The 20,191-nt window shown below is 40.2% G+C and overlaps 1 protein-coding gene across 2 annotated transcripts in view; it reads right to left on the reverse strand.

Annotated features, from left to right (window-relative positions):
- Nucleotides 1-20,191, reverse strand: part of Pde5a (phosphodiesterase 5A) — a 119,103-nt gene that overhangs the window by 70,963 nt on the left and 27,949 nt on the right. For both annotated transcript variants that reach the window (XM_060392801.1, XM_060392802.1), the window contains exons 3-5: nucleotides 16,836-16,925; nucleotides 3,645-3,716; nucleotides 1,471-1,560 (exon numbers count right to left, since the gene is read on the reverse strand). In XM_060392801.1, coding sequence (XP_060248784.1) covers nucleotides 1,471-1,560; nucleotides 3,645-3,716; nucleotides 16,836-16,925 — 252 coding nt within the window. The remainder of the gene's footprint in view (nucleotides 1-1,470; nucleotides 1,561-3,644; nucleotides 3,717-16,835; nucleotides 16,926-20,191) is intronic.

Below are 20,191 nucleotides of genomic sequence, written 5' to 3' on the forward strand. Positions count from 1 at the left end.
GGGTATGGAACTAAACAGAGACGAATGACAACACAGGTCGTGGGGAAGGGAAACACATATCCATTGCTGGTGGAAATACAAATTGAGACAGCCACCATGGAGATCAGTGTGCAGTTCCTCAGAAAGCTGCAAATCCATCTACCACAAAACACAGCTCTACTGCTCTTAAGCACGTACCCAAAGGACTCTAAATCTTACTGCAGTGATCCCTGTTCATAGGTGCTCTATTTGGAACAGACAGAAATTGGAAACAGCCTTGATGTCCACGAACTGATAAACAGATGATGAAAATGTGGTACATCTATTACACAATGGAATATTATTCAGCTGTTAAGGATACCAGGATATTCAGCTGATAGGATAGCAGCCATCCTGGGTGATGTAACCTAGTCCCCAAAAGACAAATGTTACATGTTTTCTCTTATTTATGGATGTTGGCTTTTAAGCTTTATATGTGTGTATTCAATCCAAATAACCAGAGGTTAGGTAGCTAGTAAGAGATCAATGGTGGAAAGGAGATATTCCAAGGAAGGGAAAACAGAATACAGTGTTATAAAGAGATAAAGGGGAAGCTATAATTGTAGGACTAAATGGTAAAGGAGAACAGGAGGGCAAGGTAAAGAAGAGACCAAGGAGAAAGGAGGACAATAACATTAAGAGCGTTCTGAACCACCATATGGAGACCTACTTTTGTAGAAGTTTTCTAAAATATATACATATATAAAAATAATCTAAATGGATTCACTATACAACAGAGGAGAAAATGCCTGAACTAGAAATTTAATGCCAGCAAGCAAAACTTCCAGTGCCAAAAATGGGTTGCATCCTGTTGAGTCAGTGGCCAAAGGGTCCCGTAAACTCTCTCGCTAACCATCAAAAACTATTGCCAAGGCTATTGGCAACAAGAAGCTTCAACAAGAAGCTTCATTCCTATTGATTACCGTTCATGGTTCTGCATGCTACCAGAGAAGAATGGGCATAAAGTATAATTACAAATCAGAATTAACATAAAAGTTGAGAAAAGTTCATCATGGCTACAGAACAGTATGCATGTTAGCAACTTCGGCAATACAAGAGAAAAAGATTCAGATGGCAGGTCGAAGGAATAGGACTGGGGAAAGATGCAAGGAAGACCGAGGATGCGAAGAGGTTCCTTTGAGAAACAATGGGATGGAGGGGTGGCTGCAGCTGAAGAGCAAAAGCTAAAAACATGGTTTAATGACATGAATTCATCTAAGTCTCTTACGGCGAAGTCTAACGATGATGGAGCTTTTGAGCGCGGAAAATGGAAAAGGAAATGACTATCAGAAACAGCAAAAATGTCTACAAGACCAAGTCGTGTGAACTGAATTTTAATTGTGTGCATTCATAATTCAGATAAAACCTTAACAGTGTATAAAAAAAAAAAAAAAAAAAAAAAAAAAAAAAAAAAAAACAAGCTTTCGTGCTCTCTTTAGAAACGACACGTACCTGATTTCTTTTGTTCTCCAGCAGGGATGTTTCATAGAGCTGGGCGTTGTGAAGAACAATACCACAGAACGCCAAATAGGCAGCAAAGTCCTGGAACAGAGATGACAACAGCCAGGTGAGAACCGCCTGGAACAGTCTAGAAACACTGCCCGGGACATGAAAGCATGTCCAGCTGAAATCAACATGAAAACACCGAAATGTACTTGTTTGTTATGCATGAAAGCAGGAGCTGATGCAAACTGACTGTTAGCTAAATGGCACAAGTAACAGATGGCTGAGTGTTCAGGTTTCTTAAGGTACAGGAAGAAGAGGAGGGGAACTGAGATGATGATGGCGTATGAACTCACAACTTTCCCTATACAAGAGTCAGTGTAGACTCTACATGACACTAAGGCTCACGCCTATGGGGGACCTAATAAGCAGCTTATAGTTTATGAGAACACATAATTAAGAGAACATTGGTCATAACAAGCGAAGTGCTCCATAAGGCTGCAAGTATTAGCTTAAACGCATTCTTTTTAAACGGAAACTAGAATCCTTATTACAGTGTAATAGGGTGATGTGCACCCGGTTAAGTCAGGGTTAAAGCAATCTTTGGCCAGTGTGCTTTATCCACACCTATGAACATATGTTGTCAAGATGTGATACAGTCTAAATATGTATTTAGGGAAGGTTTATTCCAAAGGACTATATGAATAGTGGACATAAAGTTAATCTAATAATTATGCTTTCCTATCAAGTATCCAGGTATAAATAATTGTGTAAAGGCATACTACTCTGACTTTAAAAGATACTTCTCATGTTCTAGACCAACTGAAACATAGGGGCTAATATAGGTGTCAATACTGAATAGAAATAACTGCTTTGTTTGAACATCTTCCAAATTAAAAAGCACCTACTAATTTTGAGCAGAGCAAAATGCTAGCAATGGCTTGGAGCAGTGGCAATGCAGGGGGCTACAGCAAATGTATGACATGGTAAAGGCAGAACTAAGGGAGAGCAGGACTGGAATCTTGTCGGTGTGCTGTGTAGAATGTTTTTCTTAGGAGTTGGAAAGGAATGGTAAGATAACGCTGATTGCTGTTCCCTTGGAAGATGAATTCATATAACCCATGCTGAATGTACACCCTGGAACTCTGTACGAAGCTTATAAAACTGGGAAGTTTGCATAGCCGGGAGAAAAATGCCAGCTTTCAGGCAGTGTGGGGTACAGGACTTAGAGCAACCCTTTCTCCCCGCTCACTGATGAATTTTTGTACAGTACTGACAGAAAGTACAATGAGCTTACTAAAATACAGAGGGAGCTTTTTGCTTACCCAGCTCAGGAGAGGGCTGCTGGAAGCTCAGTGAGGAGAGGACTCGGGGTTCCTGCTAACACTCAAGCACCCTCAGGTCATACAACACTGTAGTTAGCTGAAAATTTTTTTCTAAAATTCACATTATTTTTTCTCTTTTATTCTCTTTAATTTTTTAAAATGTATTTCTTTATTACAGTTTATTCATTTTGTATCCCAGCTGTAGCCCCCTCCCTCATACCCTTCCAATCTCATCCTCATCAACTCCCTGCCCCTTCCCCAGTCCACTGACAGGGGAGGTCCTCCTCCCCTTCCATCTGACCCTAGCCTATCAGGTCTCATCAGGACTGGCTGCATTGTGTTCCTGAAGGCTGCCCCCACTACCTCAGGGGGAGGTGACCAAAGAGCCAGCCACTGAGTTCATGTCAGAGACAGTCCCTGTTCCTATTACTAGAACACCCACTTGAACACTAAGCTGCCATGAGTTACATCTGTGCAGGGGTTCTAGGTTATCTCCGTGTATGGTCCTTGGTTGGAGAATCAGTCTTAGAAAAGACCCCTGTGCCAAGATTTTTTGGTTCTGTTGCTCTCCTTGTGGAGCTCCTGTCCCCTCCAGGTCTACAAATACTTTGTTGAAAATGTCATAGATGAGTATTGTACTTTCATCCTTTCTACCCCACCCTCTTGTCTCTCAACTTCTTCCAAGCCCCCACTTCCTTAATTATTACTGATGCATACACACACTCATATAATTTTTAACCATAATTTTCTTTCAAGCAACTATTTCAGCAATGCCTAATTCCAGAGGTCATATGCTATAAAGAGAATGTGTCTTTTTTTTTCTAAGCTGGCATCATGGCCAAATTCTGGTTTTGGTACCTTTTCATCTTTTTCAGTGAATGTCCCACCATTTCCTGATTTCTTGTTGATGGCCTGGGCTACACCGACAACCTAGAATGAGAAGAGAAAAGCAACACAGTTTTTTCATTACCTTCAGTTCCTCAGAGTAAATGTGTTTTACGGAGGAAATAGGCTGCTTAAAATCACAAAGCTAAAAAGCTAAAACAAAACTCCCGAGTCCAGACTTTTATTCTTAATAAGGGTAGCAATATTCTTAATTTCCTGGAGCCCAAACTGGACTTTGGGATTTTATCTTACATCCAGATTAAACTAGCTGGTAATTATGTTCTAAGTAAATATTCTGTAGTTTTCTAGTATAAAAAAAAACTTTTATAGTTCTAATAAAATATATAATTAAGCAAACATTTTACATTGATTTCTTCTATTTCAAAAAGGCTAAGTGCTCATTTACTAAAAACGAAGCAGGGCCCAGTGGCCAGTTACAGGGGAATGCAGGAGAATCATTAGTGAAAAAGAATTTCTCATGCAGGAATGCAGCTCAGCTTCTTTTGAAACTTCTGGCCTTGAAAATTATTTGACCTTCAACAGAATTATTTTTGGGAAAAGAAGTTATTAAAAAACCAAAACAGGAATTAACAGGCGAAGTCTACTTTCACATAGGTCAGAAGGAATTTGAAAGATAAACTATACTTAAGTTGTCCAAGCTAAACTTGGCCCGTGTGCCTTTAGTTCCACAGAAGATTTAGAAAGACCTAAAGAAGCTTCTCATCTCTCAGCTAAGAGCGACATTATTCTTGTCCAGTTCTAGCTTCAGCTGGAGGAATTACTTCCAGTCTACAGCAACTTACAACTTACTTCAGTTTCCTTGTAATACAAATTCTACTGCTTCCTTCTTTTCCCGATTTAGTATCATCAAGACAAACTATTTCCCCACTAAGTGATAACACTTTAGGGAATGCAGCCTTAGTTCTTCTGTATGGGAGGTTCATCTTTCATTCTAATTCTCTACCTACAAGAAAACGATACAAAATTCTCCCTCAGGAGGGCAGATCAGAAAAGAGACAAGCATTCTCAGGAGATGCAGCTTGCTGGTACTCTCGACTCTGGTTTTTGTTGTTGTTATCTCCTTCTTTATTATATCATAAAAGAATAGTATTTTTAAAAAGAGAATTGTTCATTTACCCTAACCACCTTTGTTGCTTTTGGTTTGACTCATCCTGACTTTCACAGGCTCCTTGTATAATCGCAAAGTTTCTAGATGCTCTAGTCTTAGTGACACGCGCTTGGGAAAGATTTTGGCTCAGGTCAACTAGGTCTGGTTTAGAGTAGGTATTTTTACTTGAAACGGAACTGACGAGAACAACCCGAGTGTCACGGGCCCTAATCTGTAGCAGTGCAGGTCTAACCTGATTTTAATTGTTCGTTCATTCATTTATCCAAAAAGTGTTAAACTGCCTACTTTAAAAAAAAAAAAGAAAGAAAGAAAGAAAGAAATCAAAGGGCAACAGAAGAAAAGGAGACCCAGAAGAGGTTCAGGATTTAGTGGGCAAAGTGTGGCCCGTGCAGACCCAGCACATGGTGTGGTGAGTTTTTAGGGCGCAGTTACCCGCACTGAGGACACAGTTTTAGCCTTTCTGAGGAGTGCTCAGAAAGGCTAACACGCTCACTCAAAGCCACGAAGCTATTTAAAAGCTGACTCCAAATCAAATTGTAGAAACCTTTTAGTCCATCAGTATGTTACCATAAATTGATAATGAGATAAATTAAGTCTTAAAAGAAATAAAATCAGCCGCACAATGCTGAAATTGAGAGTTAAAAAAAAAACAAAAAAACATATTGTGACTTGATCAGGCTATTGAAGTCCCCTGAAAATGAAGCCAACCTTAAGGACAGGCCGTTTGCTTCTCTGAGTTCCAGGCTACCGGCCATAGAAACTTTGACCTGGCCAGTAGGCTATAGGACTGGTGTCTGGAAATGACTGGATAACCAGGGAGTCCCACAGAGAAGTGTGGGTCAAAGAACATCAGTTCCCAACAGACACGCAGACTCAGAACACTGCTGGGCCCGGAGCGCCCCGTTCCCTCCATTTTAGTTTCAGAGCCTCCAGAACAAGGCTTCTTCAGCAGACACGTGGTGATCCCCGGAGCTCTCCCTTCAGTAAACCCTGTGTCCCGGTTTTCCTCTCTCCTTTCCCTTCCTCTTTCCTCACTCCCCTCTCTCGTTCTTTCTCTCTCACTCTACAAGCTTAGACACCTTTGTTTGACCTCACAGCAAGCCCCCTGCCTCCACCTCTCATATTTTATGTTTGCTGGCATGACATCTTGCCTTTCAACTTAAGTTTCAATTTATGGTTTTACACTCAGAGATATTTATTTATGAATAAGCATTATCTGTAACTATGAGATTAAAAGTTTTCTTTCTGGTTGAAAGAAAAATGTCTTTGAAGCCATTATGTATGAAACCCCTTTATCCATTTCCTGTTTGTTTGTTCTTCTTTAGATACTAGTGCCTATTGCTCATTTCTAAAGATTCTAACTTGGGCTGTAAATTCACCATGAGCAGAGTAGGTGTGGCCTACTATTTGTTCAGTGATTTGCATGAATTTGAATTTGCTGCCTGTGTGTGGTCCAGGCTTAAGCAGAGGGCACGCTCCACCACTGCCTCTCAGGACTACTGACAGGCAATGAACTCAGCTCATAGGTAGGTAGAATGTCAGGAATGGGCGTTTTCACAGAGTTCACTTGAAGCCCACTTGCCTCTCACCAGCAACATGGCCTCCCCTACAGTCCACAGGTGCCACTGGCATACTTTACTCTCTTCATATGGAAATCTCTGACACTGTGAGCCCATTTGAGCTTTTGGAGCGCATTTTCCTTACCTTGGATTCACCCTCTGGCTGCAGGCATATATTGGTACCACACCCCCAACCTGCCCCTTTTAAACTCATTTATATAGTTTAAACATTGCTTTTGGTAACATTTGATCTTGGACCAGTTTGCAGAATGCTAAGATTTCTACATCAGTTTTGTCTTCTGAAGTCTACCAGGTGGGCTTGAAAATGTACTTTGTATCCCCTCGTACCAAACATTTACTACTTTATTGTTTCCCAGAAAACACAGGGAACTAATTCCAAGTTCCTGCCATTCAGATGCCAATATCAGAAAATGCTGATCTCCTTCATATAACATGATACATAGTTTTATATAACACACACACACTCCTCCTTTCAGTCTCTGCTAGATTACTTATAATACATGATACACTGTAAATGCTATCTTAGTAGTTGCTACACTGTATTAGTTAAGGAATAACAAAAGAAAAGGTTTGTATATATTCTGAACAGAACAATTTTTGCCCACATATTTTTATCTAAAGCTGGAGGAATCTGTGGAGGCAGTTACAGAAGGCTGTCTAAACGTAATTTCCTCTATTGGTAAAGAAAGATAAGTACTAAGACAATGCCACAGAATGAGTTAGTCCAACAATAAATACTCATCCTTTTTTGATCACCGATGACTTTTCTACTATTAATATTGTAGGCGTAGGTGAGAAGTTTTTGGTGTTGTTTTTTGTTTTGTTAGGAAGACTGAGTACAGCATTTACATTAAAAATTAGGCAAGTGAGAGCTGGAGAGATGGCCCTGCAGTGAAGAGCATTGGCTTTTTTCTTTCAGAAGACACAGTTTTTATTCCTTGCACCCACATGGCAGACCACGACCATTTGAAACTCCAGTTTCAAGAGATCCGACACCCTCTTCTGAACTCTGCAGGCATCAGGCACAAAATGGTACAAAGACAGACATGCAGGCAAAACATCCATACATACAAAAACAAGTAAATTAAAAAAAAAAAAAAAAGCAAGTAGCTAAGATTTCAAGGCCAATTTGGGACAGACATATAGTAAGTTCCAGGTCTTCCAGATGTATATAACAAAACTATATCTCAAAAATAAGTGATAGATAGGTAAATAGATGATAGATGAATATATAGATGACAGATAGATTGATAATAGACGGATGGATGGATGGATGGATGGATGGATAGATAGATAGATATAACCTCCACCAAAACCATACCAACCAACCAAGTATTTCTCTCAAGAGATTACTAGATCAGAAAAAATGTGTGTGTGTGTGTGTGTGTGTGTGTGTGTGTGTGTGTGTGTGTTCTTCCACCTTCAGGTGGATGTCATTCTAAAATCAACATGGAATACAGCAATAGGTTAAAAATAGACAGTTAGGACTACAGCTTAGTGATAGAATATTTGTCTACCATGAACAAGGCTCTTGGTTCAAACATTAGCGTAGCAGGGACAAAAGAAAGGAAAGTTACAATGTTTGTCTAAACAGAGATAAAGCCAAAAAGTCACCAATGATCTCATAATCACCTATCCAGAGCAAAGTTAGCAACCTCTGCCCTCCTTGTGTGGCTACAAAGGCTTTTTTTCTAGTCTCCTATTGATTGCCCTTTGAACAAATTGGTCTTAAGATCAAATAATTACTTTGTGGTTAACTTTGTTTTTGTTTGGTTTTTGAGACAAAGTCTCTCCTTAATTATTATAGCTTAGGCTGGTCTGGACCTTACTATGTAGCCAAGGCTAGCCTGGGAATGTTGATCCTCTAGCTTCCTAGTCTAGATTACAAGTATGAACTAAACAGCTTTTAAAAGCTCTTTTATTGCAAGTGTATGTTCCGACTTCACATTTGAGAGTGAAAGCAGCTACAAATGTCAGATTCATTATCGGGAAGCCCACTTGCTTGCTGCCTACCTGGTGCCCTAGGCTATGTTCTCAAGCAGAAAGGAGCCTCTATTTCACCGGCATTCCACACATCATCAATGACACGATGCCTCTACAGGATTGAATGTTTTCTCAAAATGACTTGAGTCTCTCTAGGCAAGAAATGTGGAGTGTGACAGCTGGTCATTTCGGGGACAACCCATCACTGTCACAGACAGCAACCTCTTATTCAATAAGTGGTTAATCCCAGATGTTTGCTGAGGTCACATATCAATCTCAATACATCCTTCTGTTTCGGTGTCCAGTGGCTGCTCCACATGGAAGCAAAAACCCAGGGAGGAATGGAAGAGACCACAGATATGGATGCCCCTCCACACTTGTCTTGTAAGGCCTCATGCAGGATAGTCTAACCTGAGCCAAAAGCCATACCCCCCCCAAAAGAATAAACTAGAACACAGCAACATAATGTAAATACAACAACAATAATACCCAATGTTATCAACTTGTGGAGAATTCACCCAAGCGTTCTTCTCAAAAGTTCACTTTGTAAATGAATGAGTTTCTTTGGAGCTGGTATAAAACAACTTTTATTCATCTGTTTCAGTTGTCTCAGAGGATTACTGCCTCTGTCTGCTAACCTAGGCCCTAGTCTTCCAGCCTCTTGTACAATCTATCCTAGGTCTAGAATGTTTTCAGCCTCTGAGACTTACTGTCACCCTTTCTTGTTCTTACTGAGCTTTGGGCTAGCTGGTTCAACCTGAGTTGAATTCTGGCTCAAATCCTCTCCCAGATAACTTATCCAATCTGGTTTCTCTCTCAGCCCCTGAGTTGCTCTGCTTGGCTTCAAACTAAGTCCAGGAATCTTTTCTAATCTTCCGGCTCCTTCTCATTCTCTGGCTCATTCAGTTTTCCCCTGAGTCTAGCTTGTTCTCTCTCTGCAACTTGTCTATTATTGTTCCAATAAAACTGCCTCCTTTCTCTCTTCTCTTCCTTCTTCCTCCCTCCCTCTCTCTCTCCCTTCCTTTACTCCTCTCTCCTACCCCTTCCCCTCCTCTTTCTCTGCATTGCCCCTTAAGTAGCTTCCCTTTCCTCTCTCTTCTTGTGAGAGTTGGGTATATCTTATTCCGTCAAATCTTTCTCTGATTCATCACTTTTTCTGCCAATCAATTAGACATCACTTTCAAACATGAGTGCTTCCTCTTACAGACTAACTTACCTTCATTGTTTGGGATGAAAGGCATGTACAACCACCCTTGGAACTTAGCTTTTCTTTGTCTGATACTTGTTCTATACCAGGCTGTACTTGAACTCAGATCTGCTTTCCTCTGTCTCCTGGATTAAAGGCATGTTTATATTCTAGCTGATCACGCAGACCTAGAAGATCTTTGGATGTGATCTCTTGCCAGAGCAGCCATGTTCTGAATTAAAATTCCTCTATAAGCTGGGACTTTTCTTCCCAGAACAAAGGGAGAAATAGTCATATGTTAAATTTTTCCCATTAATAAAAGGAGAATGGTGAGGGCACAGGTTAGTTTTCTTGTAAATACCTGACAAGAAGAAACACAAGTAGACAGAGGTTATTGATGAGTTGTGATATGGAAATGTAAGCAAAATTAAACCCTTTCCTCACCGACTTGCTTTTTGGTAATGTTTCATCATGCACTAGAAAAATCTAAGACATATCTAGTTCTCACGAAATTAAGCCTGGAGGCCTAATTTTCTCTTTGTGATACAGAAGAAAGTAAAATTTTAGATGAAGTTTCAACATAAATTTTTATGTGATGTAGATATTAAAACATAGTTGGATTTAAAAAAGAAACATGAGTCAGATTTGACAAAGCACGTTCCCTGTGTAACTTTAGTTCTTAGATGAATACAGATATTGGCACATACGTCTATTGAGAGTTGTAATTTCACTGACAATTACTTGAAGAATTTATGATAAATATGCAATGTTGGGCCAAATATTACACAGAGAAATTGTCTATTCTTTTCTGCAAGTGGTTCCAGATCCTTAACACTCACCACTGAGGATGACATAAAACTCATGAAAATTAAATTTACGAATGATCTGTAAAATTAAAAATGCAATACCCTTCAACAAGCATCAGAATGGTTGCAGAATGTACCCGTGAAACTGAATCCTCTACTGAGTAAAGGATAGCATGAACCAAATTTTCTAAGCATTCAAATGAGCTTTCATAGAGTCCTGGAGCACACTGCTAACTGAATCCTCAAGTCTGGATTGTGTATGCACTTTCTTTTCACTCTGGGTCCATGGTGTAGATGCAAAGATTTCACCTATGAGACTGTGTTTTTCATCTGCTATTCTTAGGAAATGTTCCTACCCACCCCCTTGGGAAAGTGATTGCCGTCTTCTCTGAAAGCGCTCTTGTTTATTATTTAAGTGGTAATGTGGAAAAGGGAAGGATCTTCACCATCACAGCATCCATCCAGAACAAACAGAATCTGCTCCCAGCACTTCTATTTTGTTTCTAAAACAAACCTACAAGAAAGAGCACGGCAGGGGGGCGGGGGGAATAAGCTCAGGGAACAATTTAAAAGTTTTTAGAAGCTAGCCAGTTCTTTCAGACTAAAATAGACCTAGACCAACTGACAGTCCACTAATAAACCTTGCCGAGTTTTGTTAATTATATTTTCCTTGGAACTGAAGGAGTATAAGCTATCACTGTAACATTTTATTTGTACCGAATTTCCTTGTCAAATTTGAGGAAGTCTCCACTGTTGCATAGGACACAGGATGGATCTTCCACCTCTGCTCTCAAGGTGGAGCAAACACTAATGCACAGATTGTGGGAGCACGGGTTTCCTCATGAAAGACTGCAGGCAAAAACATACATGAATGCAGCAGCAGGCTCCCAGGCTTGCTCTGCCAGGTCTCAGCTTCTTGGTTCAGCCTTTCGTGTGAATGCTGAACCCATTTAACATCCATCTCGCACAGAATTGTTTCCGGTGCACAGTCCAAATGGAAAAATTAAAAAACCAAGATATTTTATTTTTATTTTGCTTGCTTTTTAATTCTTTTATTATTGTTGTTGTTGTGATTTGCTTTTTTGAGAAAAGTTTTTTTTAATAGATAACCCAGGCTAGTCTTGAATCAATAATCCTTCCTCCATGTTCATCATACCAGACTTAGAGATATGCACCACCACACTCAGCTTCCCGTTTATTTTTCATGTCTCTTCTGATGAGACCAGTATCTACGTATCTCAATGATCCTACCATTACTTGTCAAATTAAGACTCAGGGTTACAGAAAATACGTGAGAATATTTTTAAATGATCAAACATAGGTCATAAAAACTTAAACTCTACAAAGCATATTTTGCATATTGTCGTTTGAATAACATGTCTTCATGCCATATTTTTGTGGCTTGAGTGTACATTAAATGGCTTTAATTCACCAAACTATTTATCTCTTGGGAATCTATTAAAAACTGGCAGGTTTTGTTTTTTTTTTTTTTTTTTTGCGTTCATGTATTTGCATTATTTGATAATGTCCTGCTTTCTGTCTCCTACTCACCCTTTCCCAAATTATCCACAGAGAAAACAGCAGTAAGCTACAAGTGATGGGTCTGTCAGTGAGAGTTAGTGTCCAGGTTTGGTCCCTATAAATACAAAGGAACACTCGTTTCTAGCATGTTACAGGGAACACTACTTCAGGGAAGGACAGTGTTTCAAAAATAGGCCATCTGGTCTAGTGGCAGCTGGCTTCTCTGTACTTCTTTACTAAACATAAGAGAATTCTGTCTGCTTACATAAATAACTAATGCAGGTGGCTAAAATAAAAATGGTCTCAAGCGCCTTTGCCTGAAAAGTCCAGAATTAAGTCTGAATGAAATTTAATAGGAGGCCTGAAAAAGCATGCTTGCATTTTTTATTTCCAGTTTGCTTTCTGGGTATATCACGGTTGCTTACTGGGGCATGCTGGCCCAGCTTAATGCAAAAACCCTCTTGTAACTCTTCTGTCCGTGGTAAATGTTTGCCCGTGGATTCCTCTTAAGGCATCAGTGAATGTGCTCCGTTGCCCCATCCTTCTTTGTCTCATGTTTTGAAAGAATCTTTGTGTTCAGTGACCTGAGCCCTAACGTTGAAGGGCCATCAGAAGACAGTCAGGTCCCCTGGTTGTGCCCATATTACTTTATCAGAGCACCCACACACACACCTTCCCATGCAAAGCAACAGAAGTTTAAGTGGGAGTGACAGTGCAGTTGTCTTCCTAACTGAATTTCAAGTAGGCCCTTTTCTGTCTTGTGACCGCACAAGGCCAAGCGTGTACTTATAGATCTTGATTTGTAAGTTTCTAGTCATGTGACTGCGACCAAGACCCCTAAATGTTGCAGTCTTGGTTCCCTCACCTGTTAAGAGGACAGAAGATGACTGCTTCCAAGGATGTTATGAAAATGCCAGGCCCCTACAACAATTCCCACAGTGTTTATGCCAGAAATATCACACATGGCAACTGTTTTCTACATATAAGGCAATTGGTTCCCAAGTCCTGTTCCACACCACTTAATCACTCTCATACCCAACCTGGACAGCTCTTCTGTCCTTTCATTGATTTTCCACCATCCCCCTACCCCCTTTGGTTATTCATTTGTCTCTGGCTAATAGCTCCTTGACCTTTCAGAAATAGAATACTTTAGCTTCCTCAAGCTTCTTTAGTCTTATTTTTTTTCTTCCCATCAACCCCTATCTTAAGAAGGAATAGGGAGAAGAGGGAGGAATACAAAAACTGATCCTCTGCACTGCATGAGTAATTATGATCCCAGCTTCTGAAATAACATTGTTAAATCCATTACATCAATGAATTATAATGTAACATAATATAACATTATGGGAAAAAAAAACTCCTGGGATTTTTAATTTGCTAAAATATCTCACAAGAACAAGAGGCTGGGCTGGCAAGACGGCTCAGCAAATAAAGGGGCTTGCCACTTACCCTAAAGATACGAGTTCAATTCCTAGGGTCCATGTGGTGGAAGGAAAGAGCCAACTCTCAAAAGTTACCCTCCGATCCTCACGTGTGTATGTTTGCACACGCACATGCATGTGTGTATACACAGATAAATAAATTAGTAAGTAAATAATAAGCAATACTCAGTATTTTAATGAACCCTAAAAATCTTCCATAGTGTCCCGGCCTATGTCAGAGCACAGACTTCAGTGTGTAACATGAAACCTCCCCACCCACGCAGCTGTCAGGACTATTTCCCTTGAAAGACTGCTGTCCCTAAAAAAATATAAAACCTTTTATAAACAAGAGATAAACAGTAATTCAATAATCATAGCGCTTTTGGTTTCTCTGGTAAATAATTAGAATGAGAGAAAACTTAATAGGAATGATTTAAACAAAATGAAGGCAAAACCGCTCTGCTTCAATTATGAGAAAAAAAAAAAAGAGTAGGCCATTTTTCTTTTATGGTTGAAAGTTGGTTAAGGGATAATAAACAGAACAACCAAACCCACGTCTTTGCCACTGTCACTGGGCCCAGACTGATTACAAGATGGTTAGTGACCGCCTCGGGCTCCTCTCCTTCCTTCATTTACAAGTTTCGCTATTGCTACTTACTCATTTTTTTTTCCCCAAAAGCACTAGACAGTACTTCCTGACCATTTCCAAAGTGTCACAAAGCATGACTCGCCCTCTGCACTCATGAATGCAGGTCTGGCGGGGTGGGTCTTTTTATTACCCTCCTGAGTTGCAGAGATGGAAAGCGGAGCTCAAAGGGATTAACCCTGATTAGTCATCCAGGAAGCAATAAGAAGGGACTCAAACTCAGAGCAAACAATCTTTACAGTTATTCCGACTGTGCCATAAATTTTCATTTAAAAGATCTGTGAGACTTCTGGTAAAGTTAGTTGAGAGGCTATCACTGACTGATGTGATAAAGGAGAAAATAATAAGAAAATAATTTTTATACTGCTCCAAAGTGAGAGAGGGGCTTTGGAAGTTCGCAGAGGTGATGATAGAAAACAGGAGGAGAAAAAGATTGGCAACTGCACCGAGAGGGAATAAGCCATGTCAGAGGGCTCCAGCCAGGCTCCCTGGTGGCGCGGGAGAAGAAGCCTCAACCCAAGGGTGAGTACATCCAGGCAGTCCTGCCCCAGCTTCGCAAACCCCAAACCAGCTGTGGGTTTTAGTCAAACAGTGATTCCTCCTGCGGAAGGGTCAGTGCTAGAGAAGGCCAGCGATATCCACTCTGCCATATGACTCAGAGGGCAGCGACCAGGCACACCCTAAAAAAAGAACCTATCATTTAAAACTTAGCTACCCTAAGGGCCTGGCAACAAGGAACAACCACAGGTCTGGGAGATTCCATTTAACCTGCAACAGCATGAAATGAGAAACCCTCTAGGAAGCAATAATGGGGACGAGGGGGACCAGAAACTGACAGGAGAAAAAGTGCAGTTGGCAGGAGGCTTACCTCAGGAAGTGAAGTGTGTGGGCAAAGGTCGCCCTGACATAGCTCTGGGGAAAGGGGGTGTCTCTTTAACCGAGGTCAGCAAGTTAGTCACTCTGTGTCCACCTGTCTCCCTTCGGTGCTGTGGAATCCGAGAACTCTAAAGCTCCGGGAATCTTCCTGACATGCGCAATTATACTCCTCCAGTAGAATGACAAATAATTAGGTCTCAAAAGCACAAACCTCAGGACCATGGCTGCTTCTTAAATTCCTTCTGGAGACACACCCTACCTAGGGGTATACCCTAACTAGGGGTGCATGGTCTGGGGAGTCTCAGGATAGGAGAACTGGCCCAGCTCACAGACTAAAAAGTTAAATGTGCCTATAACAAGAAAAGAAGGGATACTATTAAAATGAAGACTGATCTAGCCAACATCCGACCCTTGTTGGATACAAATTCAATACGAGGATAAAGCCTAGGAAAGGCATGAGTTTGTATTCGGCTGTCCCACGGCCCATGCAGGCTGTGCAGTTGGTTTACAGAAGCCTACAGTGGGCTTTGAAAACACATCACCACCCACAATCCCTGAGGACCTTGTGGAGGTTTGAGTGAGAAATGTTTTCCATAGGCTGAGGTATTTGGACACTCCAGCTGGCTGTGTTATCTTTGGAGGATTCGGGGAGGTTAAGTAAGTCGATGGAGACAGTCACTGAGAGTTCGTGGCTTTGCCCCCACCTCCAGGTAACTCTCTCTGCTTTGTGCTGGAGTCTGAAGATGGGATCTCTCAGTTTCTCACTCAGTTTCTCCCTCACCATAGCAGACCGTCCCTCTGGTAACGCAAACCAAAATAAAACTTCCTCCTTAATGTTGTCCTTGGTCAAGATTGTTTATCCCAGCAACAGAAAAACAGTTAATACAGATGTTCTGGATCACCTGGTGTTGAACCTTAATTTTATATATCAACCTCTTTTAGTGAACCCAGCCGACAGGTATAATTATTTCTGAGTGTGCCTGTGAGGGTGTCTCAAGAAGGAACAGCACCTGAATCAACAAGCCTGTGAAGAGGATTCTTCATCCACCAATGCGGGTGGACCAGGACAGGCAGAGGCAGAGACAATCTCTCCTCTCTCCTGGAGCTTTGCTGGCCATCTTCCATGCATCAGAACTCTATGTTTTAAGGCCTTTGGATTGGGTCTTAGCTAGCAGCTCCCAAGCATTTCAAGCCTTAGGTCTCAGTGAACTATACAACCCACAGGAATAGTTGTCGGGGTTAATGACGAAAGATGATGGGCTTTTTGTCCTCCAGTTGTGTTGGCTAACTCCCATAATAAATCTCAGCTGTATCTATAACCATCCTAATGACTCTCTTTATCTGGAAAACCTGCTGCCCTCTCAGAATCCCGTGATTGGTGGTAATGTGAATTGAGATTTGAGAATGTGCAATTCAAACATTCAGTTTAATTGACATTTTACTATTTTTTTTTCATAGAAGTGCAAAATGATGAGGGAACTGAGTGCTAACAGTATCCAAATCTTGTAGGCAGGTAAAAATATACAATATTTTCACTTACCTATTATATTTTATACTTAAATGTATGTCATTGAAATTAGCTACAATTTCAGTTTTCCAAAATTGCAATGTAAATCCAAAAATATCAACTGCTAACCATCACAACTAGACGGCCATTTATGAAATAAGCATTATTTAGACAGTGACATACAATGTGAAAGAAATCCATTAGAATCACACCATATTTACATATATAAGATAGACTAGGACACTCCAACCGCAGAGGGGAGACAGGGAGTAAAATGTACACAATTTGTTTCCCAATAAATGGTCATGGGAAATTTTTTTTAATTAGCATTCAACGTTGTAACTATAGTTTAAAAAAAATCTCAAGCAGAATACTGAAGTATTTACATATTAATTTAAATGATAATTTGGCACTACAGTATTACTTCGTACACGTGAGGGTAAAAACATGTTCTTCAGAATAGAAAATATTTCCAAGTGGCCTTCTATATAAGTGAAAAGTTGGCTCACCTCTCCCCTGTGGTTCTTAATTGGCATACAAAGGACGCTCTGTGTCTTGTAGCCTGTAATTTGGTCAACCTCTGCATTAAACCGGGGATCCTAGGAAGGAAAGAGAAATCAAATTTATTGGTCAACCTGTACAAAGATTGATTTGATTTTTCTCCTGCATTAGATTAGAGAAATCTACCCTTTGACTTACCTTGTTACTATTGAGTAATGACTTTATCATTGTGAAAGGCATCAAATCACGTAAGCCCAGAGCATTTGACGAAGATGAGTTTCAGGGCTGGGTTTTTTTTTTTTTTTTTTGAGGGGGAGCTCCAGTGTTTATGAAAACAAAGCACCCTACCCCTGAAACAACATTTTGACAATTGTTCAAAAATAAATGATACACAAAATAATTAGAGGGCTGTAGAATTGAGGAAAAAGTAGCCTCTTTGACCTCTGACAAAAACTGTCTGTCCCCATCTGTCTACAGTCTGGTACTACTGTGTCACAGAAAGCAGCTCTGTCCTCAAACCTTTCCAACAAATGACCTCATTTCTTTTATAAGGATTGTTCTACACGTCCGCTCTGTCTTTCTGAGGCAAGATAGTAAGAAATGGAAATTATGGGGAAATGGAAAAGAAAAGGGCCCTCTCATCCTACAGTCTGGCCAAAGCCTCTCACTGGCTCTATGAAAATCTTTAATTCTAGCACCAACATCTTCTATAAATGCTACTGCCATAGAATTAATATTCATTTCATAGACAGCTCTCTTTTGTTAAAGTAACGATGACCTAAGACTGAATGTGTATGATTTTAAGCAGGGCCTCAACCCTTTCCCCAGGCATGGCCTAGAAATGTTAACTCTGTTTATGCTAAAGATGCCTTCCTTCTTCCTTGTAGATTATAGACTCCCACCTGATCAACTGCCATCCTGAAGCTGCCAAGGAAGAACCACTCAGTGACCTCACTGAGGTTTCTTAGCAAGTCTTTAAAGAGAGGAACTTCAAGCCCCACCCCAGTCCTGCAGACTGTTTAAAACACAAATGAGTCCGGCTTTTCTCTGAGTGATCCATACCCAGACTCTTGGACATGACTTCCTCATTTCTCTCTTAACCCATATGCTTAAGCTCATATACAAATAGCTTTCTTGAACCACAACTCTGCTTCCTAAAGTGGCTAGTCCTAAAATTCTTTTCTGAATCAAAGCCCCAGATCCTTGTTTGGTTTTAAAGTCTAAGGGAAGTCTTCAGGCTGCTTGAGGTTCTCAGCGGGGAGCGATGCCTTCTCCCTCTGCCCTTCAAAGTGCTGACACTTCTCTGTTGGGTGTTAGTAAGGATTCTGTTTGCTCTTGAATCTCTTTGCTCTTAAAATTGTTCTAACTGCACGTGTAAGTGTGTGTGTGCACATGAAAGCATGTGCTCACAGAGGGCAGAAGGCACCAGATCCCCTGGAGTTCACGTGAGGGCAGCGATGAATGTTTTGTGGTGAGTGATAGGAACTGAACAAACTCTAATCCTCTCCATGCGCGGCAGTTGCCAAGTGACATCTCTACTTGTTAAAGCACAGGGACATATACGTCAGAACCCCAGAGGGTAGGTAAAGAGTGTGAAAGTTCTAAATGTGGGTCAAATTAAGGTACAAGGCAGTCTTCCGTTATTCTTTAGATTAGCAAGCTCTATAATTTAGCCATAAATTCTACAAAAAAAATTTTTTAATCTCTTTTTCATTCATTATTGTACTCTTGATACTTAGTGGTTATTAATAATTGGGAGAACTATAATAAATGATCCGATCGTTATCAGGTGTGGCTATTTTTATATTTGTAATTCTCAAAGCAAACCTTGTTCATTAGGACTGAAATTTTGGAAAAGATCAGGGATGAGCCTAGAACATCAGGTTGGAATGAAGCAAGCCCTCCAGAGCATAAAACAGGAGCTAGCCCTGTGCTCCACCTAATAATAGTATCCAAAAGCTGCATTTGGAATTCCCCTCAGGACTATGGAATATTCCCTTAGGAAAACCCTCATCTTTTGAATGTCATTTCTATTTTTTCTTTAACTTGGTTGAAAGTCGTACAAAGCCAAAGCTGTGAACAAAGCAGGTGATTACACCAGATTCTATCAAACGGGGTCAGAAATGAGGCCAATTTTCTCAAGAGGATAGAGCTGAAGTTGGTTTCAGTTTAAAGATAACTTCAAAGGAAAAGATAAATCAGTATAAATACTTTACATTATAACCATCACTGAATTCTTGTTTTGTTTTGTTTTTTTTTTTTTTTCTGCAAATATGCGCAAAGTTTTACTCAGACACACAGGAGGTGTTTGCTAAATGTTTCTAGTAAAATAGTTCTTATTTTATCTTTGTGTATCTAGATTTTTTTTAATCTTTAGACTTTAATGTATCAAAGGAAAGTAGAAAGAATATTGATAGTGATGGACAAAAGGGGTAAAAATTAACAATTGGTGAATTATTTTACATAATATTAAATCAAATGTTAAGAATAAAAATGTACCTTTTGTAATAACTTTGTTAATGAATGTTGTAATTACAAATTCAGTTTATCAACTATTTAATCAACACAGTAGAATTTCTATCTGCACAGCAAAACTGCAACACAAACATGGGATATCAGGTTAGTGAGTTTTAGGCTGACGGCATATCAGAGTGCAGGCACAGGTAAACACCGAAGAGGGATTGGGAGCATTCTCCCTTCCCCCATTACTCACTCTGTGTTCCCTTCAGTTTGACTGTTTCTGAGTTTTAACAAAAGGTATAAAGCTTTGCTGGGTTCTGCAGCTCATCTGATCAAATTGCTGAACCCGACAAGGTTACAGGAACTCCTACTGTGGACAACAGGAAGGAAGTGTGGGTTGCCTGGGATCCCATTTGAGGCTGGTGTTGGGAGAAAGCACCCTGGAGGGACTGACAACTTAGCATACAGGGTTTGTGACCCCAAGTAGTGTTAGAATTAAACAGAACTGCGAACTCCCACCTCATGCGGAAGAATTGAGAATTGGTTGTTTGGAAAACCAAACAAAGTCTCGACATTAGACATCTGTGGACGTTCTTGGCAAAAGTGCCTGGCTTCAGACTATCCAAGAAAGACAGTTTAAAGAATAACTGCCCTGTACCCTTCAAACATACCTCCATCGAGAACAATAAACACAGTGATAAACTGTTTGAGCTTGGAAAGAGACACGAAAACTCTGCAAAATGTGATCCTAAATTGCATCCTGATTAGAAGAAAAAAAAATAACTGTATGGGGGATATTTAACAGGATAACTGAAAATGACAGAGTATGGACTGTGCGGTGTTTTATACGCATTAGGTAAGAGCATTGTATCACTGTCAAATTTTCCGAATTTGATCATTTTAT

Source organism: Meriones unguiculatus, chromosome 10, assembly GCF_030254825.1.
Source record: "Meriones unguiculatus strain TT.TT164.6M chromosome 10, Bangor_MerUng_6.1, whole genome shotgun sequence".
In the NCBI taxonomy this organism is placed as follows: domain Eukaryota; kingdom Metazoa; phylum Chordata; class Mammalia; order Rodentia; family Muridae; genus Meriones; species Meriones unguiculatus.